The sequence below is a fragment of the Mustela erminea genome, chromosome 14 (genome assembly GCF_009829155.1).
Source record: "Mustela erminea isolate mMusErm1 chromosome 14, mMusErm1.Pri, whole genome shotgun sequence".
Taxonomy (NCBI): Eukaryota; Metazoa; Chordata; class Mammalia; order Carnivora; family Mustelidae; genus Mustela; species Mustela erminea.
In genome coordinates, this window is record NC_045627.1 from 87,230,085 (window position 1) to 87,249,845 (window position 19,761).

The window sequence follows — 19,761 nt, forward strand, 5'->3', positions numbered from 1 at the left end:
GTTCCCCCAAGACTGGAGCAGCTCAGTTGCATCCCACGTTGCTCTGTTCTTGAATAGACTCCCGCTGTCTGTGCCGAGGCTAGAGACCTTAGCCAGAAAGATCCCCTGACATATCTCTGTTCCTTGGGAAGAATGCAGCAGGATGATAAACATGGAACATGATGGTTTTTTCCTGAAGGTGGGGACCTGGACTCCATCGCTCTCCTGAGGTCCCTCCGAGCACACGGGGTCAGGGTTTGGGGACCTCGCCTGTAGTCCAGCTTTGCAGTCAGCAAGTTCATGGCCCCTTGTTTTCAGCCTGAGCCAGATTTCCTCACAGGGGGTTGCTGGCTCATCCTTCTTGAGTGCCCGGATGTCAGCAAACATGTGTAAAGGCAGGCCCTATCACTTCTATAGGAAAAGTTAGAATTTCCAAATACCCTTTGTCCACCTGTCTGTATGAAGGATGGAGTCTTTTTCAAATGGGTGTTACACGAAAAATAAATGCAAAAGGCCTTGGGGAAAAAGCTATAAGATATTCTATGGATAATGCTAATAACATAGAAATTAAGAAGTCTGGTTTAGAGTGAGGCAGCAGCTGGGTTCTCAGGGATCAGATTCCAGCACAAAAGCTCTCAGGAGCTGATGATGAGCCCGTCGGAATGGCTCCATCTGCTCGGAACCTGCAGCCGGCATGCTGTTCGGGGCTCAGGCACTTGAGCACCCCTTAAGGAAGCTCTTTGATGGGTCATTGGAAGGGACTTTCCTGCAGCAGCTTCAATGCCCAGAAGCTGAGTTACAGCTCCAGGCTGTCCAAGGGCTTCCTGCATCTCCCAAACTGTGCCTTCCCAGGCCTTGTCCTGTCCTGGATCTTCCTGCCAACTGCCCCCCCTTCACCCCACCCCGCTTCCCCGGGAAGAGAGGAGGAGCCCTGGCTCCAAGTGAAGACTTGAATCCTACCAGAGATTTCTTCCTGCCTTGCCTCTACCTGGCCGTGTGGCCTCCCCCATGACCCAGTCTTTCTGGGCTTCCATCTGTTTTCTAGGCTGTAAGATAGAGAGGTTGGACCGAAGTTTTCAAGAGCCTTCCAATCCTGACGCTCCATAATTCCTTAGATATGTATGATGATCTCAATAATGAAATGCCAAGGCTTCTAGAACAGGGAGGGGGGCCATCCATGATTCATTTTAATTGATCATGTTCTGACAGATGCATTTGTCATTTGCCCTGCGGAACTCAATGTAAGCAAGGGACCAGACGCAGCCCCAGTAGAGAGCACAGAACAAGGGACGTTTAGAGAGTGGCATGGAGGGAATCGCTGTCTGCTGGCCGAGGGGGAATCCAGGGCCCTCCTAGCTGCCAGCAACCACCTAGCAGGTGCTGTAGGCTTACCTGCCTCCCCGCCCCTGCATGTGAGCCTCCGGGCCGTCTCTCAACACACTCACCCTTCCCAAGAGAGGGGCATCACCCTCTTGTGAATTGTTCAGTTTCTTTTCCCAAGTACACACTGTAAGTTGTGTGTTTCCCCCCAAAAGAGAATTTTAGGTATGATTTCCAATGACAGTACTTAAGGAAATGGCTTGATACCTGGTGCATCATTTAGGATAACTAGAGACATCCACCCAGAAAGGTAAAGCGTCTGCCTTCAGCTCAGGTCATGATCCCAGGGTCCTCGGATTGAGTCCCGCATCCAGCTCCCTGCTCAGTGGGGAGTCTGCTTTCCCTCTCTGCCCCACCCCCTGCTCATGCGCATGCGGTCTCTCTCTCTTTTTCTCTCAAACAAAAATAAATTAAAAAATCTTAAAAAAAAGAAAGAAAAGAAAAGAAAAAGAAAGGAAAAAGATAAATAAACTGCTTTTTTCTTGCTTGATAAATAATTTTTTCCCCAACTCCACCCACCCTGGCCCTTTAGTGCTCCCCAGGACCTTCCCTTTTGTGAGGGTCACCGAAGGGTCACTGCCTGGCAATGGAAGGCTCCAGAACTCAGCTCAAGCCATGACTGGCCTGACTGATGGATGCAGCTGCCTTTCTGACTTTTCTTTCTTCTTATAAAAATTTTGTTCCTAGTCATCTCTCAGGTCCCTGAGACTGGCCACCATTTGCAACTGGCCCCATCTCCAGGGTTGTCGTGAAGGAAGGTATAAAGGGCCCGGGGTAGTGTGAGCTGCTTTGTGACACCACTTTCAGGCTCTGAGAAAGGTTCGACCTTCTGAGGACGCCCCCTTAGGTGGAAATCGGGTCTTTAAAGCTGTTTTGGAGCAGTTGGTTCCCTTGACATTATCTGTCATTATGCTCCAAACAGGCTGAGTCAAGCAGGAGATCTTCTGATTTGCAAGGTAAAGGATGCAGTTAGGAGAGCAGATGTCCCGTTGCCTCCTGGCAGTGGCTGATTTGAATACGGGGATGAAAGCGCAAGATCTGCGTTCTGCCGCTTTTCAGCCAGGAACCTTGACTCTGGCCTGAGAGGCTGCCAAAAGGTCAAATGTATCATGGCCTTGGTCAGTGAAGGGTAGGAATCTGGTAACAGCAAGAAATAACCATCAACCAACATGATTGCTTTCCTTGCTTGTAAAATAATTGCATTATTTTGGGAAAATTAAAAACATAATAAGAAGTATCAGTTGCCCAAAGGATCTGCCCCGAGCAGCCCATCAAAAGAGCTAAGAATGGTTCCATGGGGTCACGTCAGGCTGCCTGGCTCTTTCCTACTGCGAACTCAGGTGTTGGAGCCTGCCCCAAGTGTCACTGCCAAGGCCCCCGCTCTAGAAGTTTATGACAGCACGTCTCAGTTCCCCAGAATGTACACAACCTATTTTCTACACAGCCTTTTTTTTCTAATGGGCTCAGGTTTGGGAACATATTGGCAGCTCGATCTAGCCAGCTCTGCCAACAAAATAAAAATGGAAGTCAGGTATATTTATCATCTTAAAATTAGTCACCTATCGCACGATGGGGCCTTGAGCCTTTCAAAAGGTCACCAATCCCAGAAGCAAAATGAGGGAGTCACCGAAGTAGTATCAGTAAAGGTTTATTGTGCACACACCAAGGAGACAATTAGCAGGCCGAGAGCCCTCAGACCAGTACGTGGGGGGAGGCTCAGAGGTATATGTTAGGAAGCAGCTTTTGTCGTGAGAAAGCATGGACTGTTTATTGGTTATAATATTAGTGATCAGTTATAATTTTAGAATTCTCTTAAATGAGGGGGAATTGGTTCGTGGTTATCTCATGTCAGTCATTGGAAAATGTTTTCTTTTTGTTTGTGTTTGTGTATGTGTATGCCTATGATTTCCAGAGGCAGAAGCACGAAACACCTCAGGTCAAGTTAGCCTTGCAAAATCAGCTAAATGAAGTTTTGCTTGTAGGACTGAACTGGTTTTGTCCGCTCGGAGAATGTTTGACGCTGGTCTCCATTTGTTTTTGATTTTAACAAGCCGAATGCTCCACGAGACTTTCTACCCTGAGTCCTTGCGGTCATATGTGTGGTACATTGAGATGAACATCTCGGATCTCCCCTCCGAGCAGAGCTTCAGAGCAAGGACTGCAAACACGGCGTTGCCCCGTGGGACAGAGCGGGTGTTTCTCCCCTCCCAAACCTGTCACATGTTGAGTCTGAAAGGAGAAATCAAAAGTACACTCTCTCCCAGAGAAAGGAGGGGGCAGGAGGGATGTGCCTCCTTCCCGAGCTTTTCAGTTATTTATCAAAGCTGCTCTGGGAAGCAGCGCCGGAGCACCTGCTTTCCCCTCGGCCCACGCCGCCTCCACTTCCGATTTGTTTATTACACACGGTGGGCCAGCCGGCGGGGCCGGTGCCCCCAGAGCCAGCGTGCCTGCGGCAAGATCCCGATGGGCTGGGTTTGTCTGGAATAGTTTTCAACTGGGGGTTCCCTTCATGGTTGATGCTGGGGACTGGACAAATTAGGTGCTTTCCTTAAAGCCTGCATCGATGGTCCTCAGTTTGCCTGGATAGTGGACATTTTTGCTCAGTCTACCTGTGTGTACCTGGAGATTTTCCTGGGGTAAGACTGGGTTTAATGTCCCGGATTTTTGGACCCCCGTGTTTGCTGAGATCATCTCTCACCCAGGGAGAGGCTGCTGCGTGAGACCTTCCCCCGCCAGAGAGAGCATGGCCCGGTGTCCAGACGGAATGGGTCGGCGCCATGTTTTGTAACTAGAAGAGAGACGCTTGGTGGGTTTTAAAGAATCTGGGAGTTGTAACTAGGGGATTGGCAAGGTGACCCGAGGTAAAGCGTTCTTACAGTGATCTGATAATTACCTTGTTCTTCCTTTGGCTCAAAGGGGGAAAAAAAAGTGAATCCTCTTTTTCTTGAAGTCTACACTGCAAGAGTCACCTTGATCCTCATTGATTTCAAACCTGAGTTCATCATTAAATTTGAGCAAGATATGCTCCAGGGGAAATCCATAATGCAAATGCAAAAAAAAAAAAAAAAAGAGAGAGAGAGAGAGAGAGAAAAAGGAAAAACAAGAAAGAAAAGATGATTCCTGGAGAACACCCAAGCCTTGCTCACCGTGAGGACCATTTGTTCGCGAGGTTAAATCCCCGGGGTTATCACTATAGGTAGAGCTCAGCACTGGCCCCTGGCGGGTTCCCGTACTAAAGGGCAGGAAAGTCAATAATGGAAAATTAGAAAACTGTCATTCTTATAACCTATTTTTCCAATCCTTGCATCTACGACCACTTGCTCCTGCCATTTCTAAATGTCGCTGCCAGCTTGGAACAGTAAAAGCTGTCCGCGACACACCGAGTTCTCCGTGACACTCAAATTGTATTGATGAACGACTTGGTGTCACTATCATCTGTTTTCTGAAACACGGGCTCTGACATCTTTTCGGCATAACACAAGACAAGTGTCACCTGAGAGACTGAGTATAATAGCATTTTTAAGAGAATGCTTTGCCACAGTTACATGCCTGTCAGAGACATTAAGCATTTGAGGAAGTGATGAGAATCCCGTTTTTATAGCCTTCGTCCAAATACCGCATATTTAGTAAAAGTGGAAAATAAGATTTTCATTTTATTCAGATTCCTTATTGGAGGTTACATTTTATATATGTGTCCACTTAATGTAAATTTTAGAAATCGATTAATTTAAGTTTATTAGGAGGGTTATGAACTTTGTTAAGTGTGGCTATTTATTATAGCCAGATTTATTTTATGGCTTCCTTTACAGGAATCCTTATTAGCTGAGTAACTAAAAAAAAACTAAACTAAATTCTTTAGAGGATCCATTCTCTTTTCTGATTGTGCAGAAAGATGAGTAAGATAGATTAACTCTGGATAAGTTGTGACTGTTCATAACAAAATGGCACCACTGAGATCCCAGGTATGCTGTCTCCCAGCCCTGCTGTAGAGCCCCGCTGATGTCCTTGATTTTTGTGATAAAGTTGTCTGATTGTGAAATAGCATTTATCTTATGTAACACGTAAGTCATGACTACAGATTTTACACTGGATGGATATTTTAATAGCTTCCTTTACAACATTTCAAATACAGTCCACTTGTTTTTTCTATTTTAAGATTTTATTTGTTTATTTGAGAGAGAGAAAGAGAGAAAGTGAGCAGGGGAGGAGCTGGGGAAGAAGGACAAGCAGACTCCATGCTGAGGACAGAGCCTGATGTGGGACTCAGTCCCAGGACCCTGAGATCACGACCTGAGCTGAAATCAAGAGTCAGATACTTAACTGACTGAGCCACCAAGGAGCCCCTGCAGTCCACTTCATATGCTAAAAGCTGAACACATTGAAAATTCTTCCGGATGAGAAATGGTTGCATGTTCTAATATCTCAGCTTTCAAAGTCAAACTGATCTGTGTTCAGTTTGGTCCATCAAAGCTCATTTAAAATCCTTTAAAAAGAAAAAATTCTGAATAATGCCTTTCTGTATTTAAGGTCAACACAAGATAAAGTTCATTCCAGAAATGGTCGGCCCGATATTAGAAATGACGCTAATTCCTGAGACAGAACTGCGCAAAGCCACCATCCCTATCTTCTTCGATATGATGCAGTGTGAATTCCATTCGACGCGAAGCTTCCAGATGGTAAGGGCATACATGTAGGTGTGCGGTAAGAGACTTGGGGAGAAGTCACACAAGGCTGAAAACCTTGAAAAGGGCGTTTTAAGTGGCTCTGGAGATAAAGATGTTGAACATGAAAACCCAATTCCCTACAGTTTAAAGATTTTATTTATTTATTTGACAGACAAATCACAAGGAAGCAGAGAGGCAGGCAGAGAGGTGGGGGGGGAAGCAGGCTCCCTGCTGAGCAGAGAGCCCGACGCGGGGCTCGATCTCAGGACCCTGAGATCATGACCTGAGCTGAAGGCAGAGGCATCAACCCACTGATCCACCCAGGCGCCCCTCCCTACAGTTTAAAAGAGAAAAACCCTAGGCCTTCCCTTTTTGAAGAAGCCTATCATCCTTTGTCCTCTTCTTTAGGGAGAAATATTTCCAATTATTATTAGCTTTTACTTATTTTAACTAGATTTACTACACATTCAACCCTGGATAAAAGTCTCTTCCCCCTTGGTACGTACCCTCCAGATGTTTAACCAGATGTTACCGCCCTCTGTCAGACTGGCTGCTTCTTGCCAACGTGTGTGATTTTCAAGTCAAAAACGTCTTTGCTTTTCCTCTCACCTGGGTCTTGGTCTTTACCTGTGCAGCAGAACTGATAAGAGCTCCTCGAAGAAAGTCCGTGTGCCGTGCTCAGAACATATGGTATCAATAGGGAAGACAAAATCTGAATATTTATGTTGGAAGATTAAATAAATCTTCCCTGGATTCCATGAAGAGAAGTATGTGTTTACATATTCGCTGTCGGGTAACACACTCACATGCACGAGAAGAGCCAAGTGGTAGTGGGTCCTCCCTACGGAAAGCAACCTTTGCTTAAATATTATAATAATTCAAGTACGTGAGTATCCATTTCACATGGATTTTTGAGAAATATTAAGGAAAAAACTCCTATATTGGAAGGAAACCAAAACTGCCCTAGAATAGCATGATTGTTGTGGGATCTCTTATTTATTTAGTTATTTATTTATTTTTATTTATTTTTTTAAAAAAATTTTATTTATTTGACAGAGATCACAAGTAGGCAGAGAGGCAGGCAGAGAGAGAGAGGGAGGCAGACTCCCTGCTGAGCAGAGAGCCCGATGCGGGGCTCGATCCCAGGACCCTGAGATCATGACCCGAGCCGAAGGCAGAGGCTTAACCCACTGAGCCACCCGGATCTCTTATTTAAAGAGTAGATGTTCCTTCTCCCCTTGATGCTGTTTGGTTCTTCGATTGTGCATTGTTTATAGATTTCCACTGGTCGGTCCTCGTTATTGTGGCATGAAGGTGGTAGTCAGGAAGAATAATTTTGGTATTTTCTAGAGCCAGAAACAGATCAAAGCCTAAAAGAACCTCTGCGCTGTGAGAAACAGTTGGGTTTGCCCCCACCGAGGTCGGGAGACTGTGACTCCCCGGACCACCTGGTTCTCCAGCAGATGACCAGACGTCCTTGGTCTTTGATTCAGGCCGTAACGTTGGTACAGAATGGAACCAACTCCAAAGGGATGTTGTGTAAAAGGGAATAAAGCAGACCCGTGAGACCCCCCGCCCACCCGCCACCTCCTTCCCTCCCTCCCTTTGCTTCTTACCCCCTTTCTTTGGTTCTCTCTTTATTTGCGTAAGGGAAGAGGGCTTCCTTGCACTTATTTATCTATAAAAATTAAAGAGATTGTTTTAAAAGAACAGCTATTTTTATTCCTCTGGTTTGCAATCAGTCTTGGTACACATGTAATGTAATGTTGTAAACATTGTCCAAATTTTGGGGGTTCTCTTTGTTTGGCAATCTATCACAGACATCTTTCTTGATTACATCGTGGTAACCATGATTTTTATGATGGCATAACATTTCATAAAATGAAATGGGTAATCTTCTCGTACCCATCCCTCTCGCTGAGCATTTCGGTGGCTTGCACGTCTAACGACTGTGAGTAAATGTGCAGTGAACACGTGCATGTATATAGCTTGACTTTCTTTGGAAAGTTTTCCTCGTATGCATTCTCAGAAATGGAATTGCCAATTCAAAATATTTTTGTAAGTTTTGACATTGCCAGTTTTTTTGTGGGCGTTGTTGCCGTAAGATTTGACCCATCTCCACTGCCGCTGGCACTAAGTCATGGTCCAGCTCATTGCCAACCTACCAGAAGTAGGATTTGGAGTTTAAAACGCCTTTTCCTAGTCTGAAAATACATCTGACTTTTTGAATTTTATATGGATTAAGCCCCAAAGAAGGACCTTATGAAAAAATGCTATTAAAGAATCAGGTAGGAGCGCCCAGATGGCTCAGTCTGTTAAGCATCCAACTCTGGATTTCCGCTCAGGTCGTGCTGTCAGGGTTGTGAAACTGAGCCCTGCGCTGGGCTCCACACTGAGTGAGGAGTCTGTCAAGGAGTCTCTCCCCGTCCCTGTCCCTCTGCCCCCTTCCCCTAACCCCCACCTGTGCTCGCATGCCCACACTCTCTTGTGCTCTCACTCTCTCAAATAAATAAATAAATCTTTTTAAAAAAAGAATCAGATAAAGGAGAAAACTGTGTTCATATGGTAAGTGTTCTGAGCCCAGAAAACTAAGATCAAAGGCCTTTAAAACGCTGCATCATTTGTAATTCTTCAAAGCCAACTTTGGGGCCAAACTAAGGTCAGGAGCAGTTGGAACAAGGACCAGGCGTGAAGGAGAATTTGGCTTCTGAGTTGTTCCTCTTCTCCCTTCCATTCTTGTGGTTCTTATTGCTGCAGCTTTAAAACATCTCACACAGTCGCCTGTGGCAGGGGTTCATTTCTCCAACTCGCAGGGTCTCTGGCTCCTCCCTAAAGGGCAGGAAGTTGATGAAGGAGAGTCCTGCTGTTTCTCCCTCTGTTCTCAACGCTGCCCCCAGTGGTGGGTTCAAAAACGGTCTCGTATCAGGAGACCTCATTCCAGAAAGCCGAACTGTCTGTGTGATACCAAGAAGTAGTTCTGCACATTTAATTCTATTCCACAAACAGTTTCACGTCCCTAAAACATGTCCCGCTAGGATATATGTGAACAAAAGCATCAACCTGAAGACACAGGTCCCCAGATCCTGCCACCAGGCTGAGGGTGGTCCGCTACTTGGATTTTTTGGTCAGTGATCATCGACTGTTCATTCATCTGTGTTGTCATCTACTCGTACATTCAAAGACAAAGGGTAGGACATGCCAACATTTTGTTTTGTTTTGTTTTTTAACATTTTATTTATTTTTTTTATTCATGAGCAATAGAGAGAGAGAAAGAGAGAGAGAGAGAGAGAGAGGAAGAGGCAGAGGGAGAAGCGGGCTCCCCGCTGAGCAGAGAGCCTGATGCTGGGCTCGATCCCAGGACCTGGGATCATGACCTGAGCCGAAGGCAGACATTTAACCCACTGAGCCACCCAGGCGCCCCAAGGCCAAAGGTTTTTAAAAGCAGAAAAACAAACTTGTGAGAGGAAAAAAAAAAATCAATAAAATCTCTCTGCTCTATTAACCCCATCTTAGGAACTGGGGAAAGACCAGTCTCCTTTTCTCTTGTGATGCCTCCATTTATTTTTTCTCTTGATCTCTCTCGGCCTCCCGGGCCCGGTGTCACACACAGTATCATCCTTCCTAGACCTGCTCTCCTGTCATCCCCATTTTTGTCAGGCTCCTCCTCATTTGGTTTGAGGGTGCAGGTTTCAGTCGTCTTGTCTTTGTTTGGTCTTCTGGCCTCCGGGTGGGTTGCGGTGACTCGTGCGTCCTTCCTGTGTCTCATCTCCAGCACGGCAGCAGCTTCTCTTGGGCCCTCGGCCAGGCCTCTTCCGGACCCCAGCATCTGTCTCTTGACTTCTTCTATCTTGTCGAACTCTTTCCCAGTCTCAGGTCAGCCCTCATCTCCTCGGGGCGCCTCCTCTTCCTGAGGCACTAGGTGTGCCCTCTGGCCTCGCTGGGGGTGTCGGGCTCTTGCCACGAGGGGGCGCGCGCACAGAACAGCGGAGCACAGGCAGCCCCGCCTCCATCCCAGGAGCTTCCCGGTTGGGGCTGGCTGGCGGCTGTGTCACTAATCCGCCACCAATCCAATTACCTAACCTTATTAGTCACATCAACAAGGGCTTAAATTGGCTTCACTTTTAGAGCAGATGCGCAAACCTAATGAAGTGTGGGAAGGCATTAGGGTTTTTCGTTTTTACAGAACATACGTGTTTTGAACCTGTTTTGTTGCTTATTTATTTATTTTTTTTAAGTGTGCTGTGTCTTTCTGAGTGGGTCTGTTAATGGGCTGTCCTCGGTGAGGTGTGCATTCTGTCTGCGGGGGTAGTGTGCTCTTCCCGCTGGAGTCAACAGTGAACCCTCTGGACACAGAAGGACCTGCCGTTTTACTCAAGATAAGACTGCATCTGGCCAAAGCCTGCGTTCCAGATGCTTTTCTCCAGTTCCCCAGAGCTGCAGCTCCTGTGCTCTTCTGCTGCAGTGGAGGACTTGCATGAGAATGTTCTTACACATACATTTCCCCAAAAGTCTACTTCTTTCCTCTCCTTCTCCAAGAAAGAGCATGACTCTTCATCCAGAAGAGACGTGTCCCTGTCGTTGTCCCTGCCTCTCCCGGGTGCAGCCACTGGATGGGTTCACCTGGCTGTGGGGTGGGGACGCATGGAGTTACCTTTCAGGTGCTTTGTCCTCCTGCTGGTCTGGGACATGCTTTCCAGGGCCTCGGGCAGTGCCTTTTGTCCCCTTGATACTGTTTGTGCTGGGCAGACCTTCACAGGTGCTGAAGAAGCCCTGCGAAGGCCAGCTCACAGCAGTTCTGGCTCTTCTCGCCCTTCCTAAGAATCTTTTATGCTGTGGATGCCACGTCCGTTCTCCTCCGTGGTCCCCCTCTCCTGCTCCTCCTCTGCCCATTAGCCCTGGAGGATGCATTTTCTGTTCTCTCTCCTTGCCACTTGCCCCCTTCTCAAGTCATCCCGACAGAGGGTTCCCTGTCCCCCATGCCCACCCGCCCCCTGGCTGACCCCAGTCCTGGATTTGACTTTTTTCAAAGAAAAGCTCCGACATGGGACGACTTCAGGATCTGCTCTGCTAATGTGTCAGGGTCTGGAGGCACCGGCATCTTTGGGTCCCTTGCATCGTCCGTGTGCACCCGCTGGACCACATTACTGCGAGACCAACCTTCACGGGCCTGAAACTGACCTCTCCCCTGGGTCACCAACATCCCCCTTCAAGACCAGTAATGCTCCAAGTCTCAGCCTCACTGGATTTTGCTTCATAAAAAACAAAACAAAACATACTTTTAAGTTCCCTCCTGGCACCTTTTTAAAGAATTCCATTTGTTATGTCTTTGGGAAAAACAGAATTAACAGCTGGGAAATGTGGCCAGTGACCGTCCGGGCTGTATACCATTAATAAAAATGGAATGGAAAAGTCCCTACAGCAAAATCATGTTTTCAATCATGGAGCTATTTTCTGTCATCTTTGTGACGGTCAGTAAAATGTTCCACAACTTCCGGAAATTCCTGTTTCGTTGTAACACTATTAGAACATGAGTAATCTTGGCATCTTCGATGTTTTTGAGGTGCTGTTTCAATAATCTCTTTCTACGGCCCATGCTGGGAACTCTTGAGTGACCTAAGAGGATGTTGGCAGCTTCTGCCACTTGGTGGGCGAGCAGGATAGTTTGCACTAGCCTGTGGATGTGATTTTGGTGGTGATTTTATCCTGCTTATTCTTTAATTCTTTGGGATTTTGTTTGTTGGCTTATTTTTGCTTTCGATTTCAAAATACTACTTGATTTTATTGTTTTGGACCCTGAAAGGGAACGTACAGCACAAGAACTAGGCTTTTATTTCATTGAATCCCAGACCTAAGAGTCTTTGAGAGATCATGGAAATGAAAGCCCTTGAATTTAAGAGTTCTGATTACCTTGAATTCTGTTCTTACAAGCCCTCCAGCAGAGAGATGCCCACACTTCTGTATGTCTTTTAGCCAAATCAAACAGGACGCACTCTAAGAGCATGTTCCTGGGGTCCAGGGTCATTGAATACCGCCCAAAAGTCACTTGTCAGTGTGTGTGTAGGGTGTGGACATGGGGAGCAGCTGTACCTGTCTGAGCCATTCCCAGCCAACCAGGCAGTGGACAGTTCCCCAGCCTTGGGGCTCTTGGGCTCTAGGCAGAAGCTTCAAGGTCAGTGAATAGCCTTCTTGTTGGATTTGGAAGGATGTGGGGATTTTAGAATGTGAGATATGGCGTCTGGGAGATTAACTGTGTAATTAAGTTTACAGAGCGGTTAAGCAAGAGGAATGCAATATACATAAAAATATTCGTGTGTCTGAGCACAGGGATTAAAGGCTGTGACAGGCTGGGGGGACTCAGTGGCTTCTAAGATGTCACATGAGCACAGAGCCCTGAGAGTGTGGGCGTGCCAGGCTGCTCCCTGCCCAGCATGCTGGCTCCTTTGTCCCTCGGCCCTGCTTTCCCCACTGGTACGATTCAGTGATGTTCTCCTGCCCGCCCCTCCTGCTCACACTAATGAGAAGAGACATGGCTCTGCAGTCCTAATGGATTGGCCCGGTTCCTTCTGGAAGGTCAGAAATTGAGAATCTGATTCGTTGGAGCTCTCTGAGACCAGGGCGTGCTCACGAATCATAACCCTCCCCTGCGGCACCTGTGAGCACATTTTCTTGAACAACAACAGAAGGCAGAGCAGAGTTGGATGAAGAGCACTTTCACTAAAGCTTATTTGTATGAAAGTCAAGAAGCACTTCTGCAAATGCATGTAGAAGACCCTGTGCCTAGATTTTAGATTTCACCCCATTCTTGATAACCTCCGAGCACTTTATCGATGTGGTGAACCATCTGTGCAAACCCTTCCATCGGGGTCCATCCAGCTCCCTTCCTTGCTCTGACATAAGCTCTGATCTCTTTTATAAATGTGTTCCTGGATGCTTGGAAAATGCAGGCCTGGTTCTAAACATTTATAAGCGCATTAGGCCGGGAATGGTCAGTCTGGCTCCCAAGAAAAATGAAGCATTCTCAATCAAATAGACTTGGCTTTTGGATTATCCACTACTGAGCTCTTTCACCCTATGATCCCTCAAATCGGAGCCAATAACCTGTGGATAACTGTAGTGTTGAGCATCGAAAGCAGTCATCACTTTCAAAGTTAATTGAATTAACAACACTGTCAATACCCCTGTGAGCGTAGCCCCCTGCTCTGCCACATTTGGCTTCACAGCAGCCTTCCAGAAAGCCCTCCACTTACACGTGGACTCCGTTCCATATTCTTGGAAGGCCAATGGTATCAGATGCTTAGGGATGCTCTGGTTGGTATTTTAAGTTGGACACCTGTGGACATTCTTGTAGCGCTACTGGTGATTTCTGAAAGAGAAGAACTGTAATGATTTTGCTTATCACGTGAGTGAGCCTCTGCCACCTTTTAAGCAACGCAGTAAACCCTTGCTAATTTTAACCTAACCGTCGAGAACCCTGCTGCACGTTAGACAGTGTGCATTTGAGTCCTATAATCAACAAACTTTTTAATACAACCAGCTCTGCTCAATCAGCAAATGGGCTTTCTCTCGTTTATTTGGACAGGATCGTTGAGTTCTGATGATGATCACGGTTCGCAGCACACTCACAAATTGATTCCGGTATATTCTGTAAAAAACAATGCAGACCCTGGAATGAGAGGCTGGCTGCAGATCCTGGGGTATTGAATCCTTGCTGATAAACAGAATAGGGTTGCCAGGTGTTTGTGCAAATTACTTGGTTTAGAGGTTAGTAAAATTAGAATCAGCTGTGTTCTCCTGATTTACTTATCATTCATCCGCTCATTTTAGGAAACATTAAATTCATCAGTCAAATCTGATAAGCAGCACACTTAAAGAGCTGGTGTTCCTTATTGCCCTTGTTTGTGACAGCTACGTTTACACGCAAGCAGAGGAGACATGCCATTTCCATAAAGTAGACTCCAAGTTCCAATACACCCGTTTAACTAGGGATGGAGAGTGGAAATGCCTGCATGTGTTGGTCCACGTTAGGATAAAGCCCGTTTTCCTGCATTCTCTGTGCCTTCCTCATTGTATGCTCATTAAACATGTGCGGCATGCAGTCGTGTGTTTTAATGAAGTTGAGCCTTATTTTGTACCTCAATTATTTGTCTTGAAGAACCAGCATTCTCCAAAATCTCTGTGGTGTCCCATCATGGTCCCCTCCGGGAAATGGGACTGGCCTGAAGCATCAGTGTTTGGGCTAATGGCAGCTGATCTGCCTCATAGTTGATTCCCAAAAGGCCCACCTTTTGCAGAACTCTTGACTGAATAGAACAGAGTACTAGTGGGTTAGTATCAAAAGGTGGTTATTTTACAGGAGAGTCGTTATCATGAGGCTTCAGGTAAAAACAATAAAACAAGCTTTTTTCTTCTTCACTAGAGCTGCCTTTTTATCTATGTTCCTAAAATCCCTGAACCTTTCAGGCCAAACAGAATCAAACAGAGGGTGTTTACTTGGGGAGGAGACAGCAGGGAAGATCAAGGAGGGAACCGCAGGATATGCACCGAGGTCTGGGTTCCGTGATGCGGCCGAGTCCTTGATGTCAAGCAGGAATCAATACACCTCTTGAGTCCCATTTAAGCCTCCACTTCATCTGCACTGTGATAAAATTGTGGCTGCAGGCAGCAAGTCCCGATCAAGGTCAGGCAGCCCTGTGCCTATGTGAGTCTCCCCAGACCCCTTGCCTTCTGCCTCACAGGGGCCACAGTCAGCTGCCCCCCAGAGTGGCAACAGCACCCCGAGTGCCCAGCGCGGACCAGATGCCTGCAGCCCCTGTTGCCAGCCATTGTCATATGAGTGTGTCCAGCCCTTGGCTTGGGAGGCATCTGGCTGTGTCTTAGCAACCTGCGGCACTGTGCCCCTGCTGACCTGTGAAGCCCTCCCCAGCTCCAATGCATTACGGATCCCCCAAAGGTCCTTGTGCACATCGCACCTTCATGCCGTTAAACACCACCACAGACTGTTCTAGAAGAGACCCAGAGAGACGGAAGTTCTTTCTGTCGCACAGCTTAAATAACTACAGGATCCTAGTATCCGTGGGAGACTTGGAGATTCTTCCCTGGGAAGGCATTGCCTGAGCATGTATTTTAAGGGGATCCTAGGGGCACATAGGTGGCTCAGTGGGTTAAGTGTCTCCCTTCAGCTCAGGTCATGATCCTAGGGTCCTGGGACTGAACCCCATGTTGGGCTCCCTGCTTGGCAGCGAGTCTGCTGCTTCCTTTTCCTTGGCCCTTCCCCACTTCCCCCCTGCTCGTGCATGCTGTCTCTTAAGTAAACACCTAAAATCATTTTGTAAAAATTTTTATTCATTTTTTAAAATTTCTTTTCAGTGTTCCAGAATTCATTGTTTATGCACCACACCCAGCTCTGTGTAATACGTGCCCTCCACAATACCCACCTAAAATCTTTAAAAAATAAAACTAAGGTGCTTCTAGAGACCCCTGCCTACATACAGAGTGTTCTTGCTTTCTGAATCCTGAATTTAGCTGTTTCCCTCAATTCCTCCTACACTTGCCTTCTTTCAGTTTGGTGTGGATTTTCCCACTCTGTGGGAACTTTCTCCTAGGCTTCCTTCCTCCCTGACCCAAGTCAGTGGGTAATATCGGGGCCCCTGAACATGGAGATCAACTGTGGAGAATCCCATAGGAGTGGGCCCTGAACTCTGCCAAGGGTAGGGGACTGAGCAGCAAGGATGGGCTCAGATCTGTCATTAGTGAGGTAGTTACTTCCGGCCTGGTCAGCCCAAGGTTCATGACCCCTGTGAAAACAGCCTGGAGATTTGTACCTCTCCAGAATTTAGAGTTTTCTTAAAAACTCCACGAGACAGAGTTTGGGTCCAAGAGACAGTTCTGGGGATCCTTGCCCACGGCTGTGCTCTGGAATTCTAATGGGAAGCTTTGGGGTGTTCAAGGAGAAGGCCTGCAGATGGACCCTCTTGAGACGTCTGCTGGTCTTTTAGAGACTTTGTCCCTCCTGTGTTTTGTGACTTTTTTTTTCAACCAAAGTGAGCTGTTTCCTTAGATCCATCAAGGAATGGCAGTGAAGTGGCCTCTTGGATGTTTTGCGATTGCAGGGAACTCTCTGCTGGCAAGTGAAATGCCATCTGTTCCTTTCCAGGAACCACTGAGCTATTTTCAATGTTACTTGTTCGCAGAGATGAAGTTTGAGACGCTGTTTCCTACTGCTCCTTGGTTGTTTTTCCTGTGGTTCCCTCGTCTGTCTTTCTTTAGTTCTTGCTTCTGCTATCAGAATATACATGTTTATTAACTCAGTTAACCAGGGGAGGACATGAAAGGGTCCTCCCGTGACAGGGGATCGTCAGACATCTCCAGGGCTCCAGGATGACAACTCTTCAATGAAGTCAGGCTTCAAAGGCTTAGGGTAACTAACTGTCTGATGACGATCTCTCACCGATTCACGTACTACTGATGCTCAGTTTTAAAAGGAAATATCCACCATGCTAATTATTTACACTTCCTGTGTTTAATTATAGTTTGAAAATGAGATCATCACCAAGCTGGATCATGAAGTAGAAGGAGGCCGAGGAGATGAACAGTACAAAGTGTTATTTGATAAAATGTAAGTGTTGATTAACAGTAGGATTTATGTCAGAACAGAGACAGAGAGACTGTAATTAGACTACAATGAACTTTGTAGCCCAGAAATAATTAAAATGTGTTAATAATGGAAAATATTTTAAATTGCACCTCAGTCAACTTTCCTTTTCTGAGCGTGATTAACAAGGTGTGCATAATTATTTTTCAGCCTCTTGGAGCACTGCAGGAAGCACAAATACCTCGCCAAAACAGGAGAAACTTTCGTCAAACTCGTTGTGCGCCTGATGGAAAGACTTCTGGATTACAGAACCATCATGCATGATGAGAACAAAGAAAATCGCATGAGCTGCACTGTCAACGTGCTGGTGAGTGAAATGCGAGTTAATTAAATTTCCAGTCTTCACAGGGAGCCAGAAACTGGACCAGAAAGTTCAAAGGCCTCATGGCAGCTGGCCTTGGAGCCTTTTGTGGGGGGAACTCAGCCTCCTTCGCTCATTTCCTCGTCTGCTGTGGGGAAGGGCAAATGAAGATGAGTCCTGCTGCTCCACTGTAAACAAGTCTGCAGAATCATCACCCCTGGGGGTTTCCAGGTGGTTCTTCCTGGGGCTGAGAATGATCAGCCAAACTGTTTTGTTGCCAGGTAGCACCCTCGTTGATGACAGGTGTCTAGGGCTTCGTCATTAGGAGATTGCAAACATGCCCTGTTGTGGGTTGAGAGGTGGCCCCCAAGAGATGGGTCCAGCTCCCAATCCTCAGAACCTGTGACCGTACTTGGGCCAAAAGCCTCCTTACAGATGTGATTTAGTTAAGGGTCACAAGATGAGATTGTCCTGAATTACTATCCAGTTGGGACCCTAAATCCAATAACAAGCATCCTTATAAGAGACAAAAGGAGATGCACAGAAGACCACATGAAGGTACAGGTAGAGACTGCAGTGATATAATTACCAGCCAAGGGGCTCTTGGAGTCCCCAAAAGTGAGGAGTGGCTGGGTGGGATTCTTGCCTGGAGCCTTTAGAGGGAGTATGGCCCTGGTGATGCCTGGATTTCCAACTCTGGCCTCCAGAACTGTGAGAGAATATATGTCATTTTAAGCCACCAGGATTATGATGATTTGCTACAGCAGCCTCGAGGAACTAGCTCATGGCCTCTTGGAGAGCAGGGGCTTGGGTCAATGTGGCCGCTGCCATCCACAGCCCTCTTGCACACCTGCTATCACTGTGACATGGCCAGGCCCTACAGACACCCCCTTCCTGGCTTAGCGGTGGTGCAGAGCTCGGGGCAGTGCACTTTCAGGAAGCTTGATGACAAGCTCAGCTGCAGGGAGTGGTTGGCCAGCCTCGTCACTGTCAGGAACCACGTGACTCCTATATCTCCCTCCAAAGCTCTCTGCCCCTCTCTGCCTCATCCTCCTCTGTCACTCCCAGAAGGAGCCAGAAAAGCAGACTCTTGGCCCTCAGAGGGTTTGTTTTTATCGCCCCTGCCTGTCCCAAGGCAAGAATGTGAGAAAGCATATTCCTGCTTCGGGCTGCCTACTTCACTTCTCAGGAGCTTGTATATCACCATCTGGTCGTTAGATGACATGTGGATGTTCTGCCCTCACTTCATACTGTCCACCTCCACTGGAATGGACTTGTAGGCACTTTGAGCTCGTGGAAGTGGACTTTTGTGCCAAGAGGAATATGACCCATCCTTCATTCTTTAGAAAACCACCAGAGATGTGATAGGTTTAAAAACATATTTCCACCTTCCATCCAGTTTATTGTCAATACTGAATTTGTACTTTGCGTGAGAAACTGGAAACTGAAGGCTCATGGGCCACCTCAGCCCCTGCCTTCTGTGGATAGGCAGCCAGTTCTCACTAATGATAAATACCATCTGTAGCAAGTTTTCTTTTCCCTAAACATCCAAATATGGAGGACTTCTGGTTTCCGGTTTAAAAGGAGCTTGGACTCTTCACCATAAGAAAAAAGCTGAAAAACCAAAAATCAACAAATCTTCTTAGTTCTGTCTTTCAGATCTGCAGGGAAAACTGCTGCCCCCCAGACTGGAGAGGCAAGAGAATCCAGTGAATGACAGCTCAGTGGAACAGAAACCATCCCTAGGGCCAGGACTAGCTTAGATGCCTCTTACCTAGTGCATTGTGTCTGCTGGCAACCTGAAATTACAAGGCATACTAAAGGCAGAAAACACAGTTTGAAAAGAGAGAGCAATCATCAGAGCTAGGCTCGGATATGGCCCAAGTTTTGGAATTTTAAGCCTGGGAATTTAAAAGAACTATGATTAGTATGTGAAGAGCTCTAATGGAAAAAGTGGACCTTATGCAAAAATGTTGAAGTAATACAAGCAAAAAGATGGAAACTCTAAGAAAGAACCAAAAAGAAATGCTAGAAATCCAGAACACTGTAATGGAATAAAGAATGTCTTTGGTCTCTTTTTGTTTTTTAAAGACCTTATTTATTTATTTATTTATTTGTTTGTTTGTTTGTTTGTTTGTTGATAGAGAGGCAAGACAGCGAGAGAGGGAATACAAACAGGGGGAGTGGGAGAGGGAGAAACAGGCCTCCCACCGAGAAGGGAGTCCGACAGAGGGCTCGATCCCAGGACCTCGGATCATGACCTGAGCTGAAGGCAGAATGCTTAATGACTGAGCCACCCAGGTGCCCCTTTCTTTGGTCTCATTGGTAGACTGGCCAGAGCCAAGGAAGGAATCAGTGAGCTTGAAAGATCTAAATAAGTACGTGGATGTCATAAGGGTCTTAGGCAACTGTGAGTATTATGTGCTTCTGGCTTCTGTCCCTGAGATCTGGCCTACTGCTAAGTTTGCTTTTATAGTCACCTGGAGGCTAGTTGGGTGAGGGCCCCAGTCTTTTGCTCAGGAATGCCCTGACCCTTGCTTCATTGTCTTCCTGCATTCTAACAGCTGTTCAGAGAAATTTGCTTTTATAATGACAAAATGATTAACATGAAATAGAAATCAATATTTTCCTGTTTGAGAGAAATGGAAACCTTTTAAAAATAATTTCCTACTATGGACATACTTTTCTAGTGCTCACTAGGATTTTTTTTTTAATTTTTTTTTTTTAAAGATTTTGTTTATTTATTTGACAGACAGATCACATGTAAGCAGAGAGGCAGGCAGAGA

General features: G+C 46.4%; 1 protein-coding gene across 2 annotated transcripts in view; it reads left to right on the forward strand.

Moving 5' to 3' along the window:
* DOCK1 (dedicator of cytokinesis 1) overlaps positions 1 to 19,761 on the forward strand; it is a 491,527-nt gene that overhangs the window by 411,088 nt on the left and 60,678 nt on the right. For both annotated transcript variants that reach the window (XM_032314015.1, XM_032314016.1), the window contains exons 33-35: positions 5,887 to 6,035; positions 16,553 to 16,638; positions 16,825 to 16,981. In XM_032314015.1, the coding sequence (XP_032169906.1) occupies positions 5,887 to 6,035; positions 16,553 to 16,638; positions 16,825 to 16,981 (392 nt within the window). The remainder of the gene's footprint in view (positions 1 to 5,886; positions 6,036 to 16,552; positions 16,639 to 16,824; positions 16,982 to 19,761) is intronic.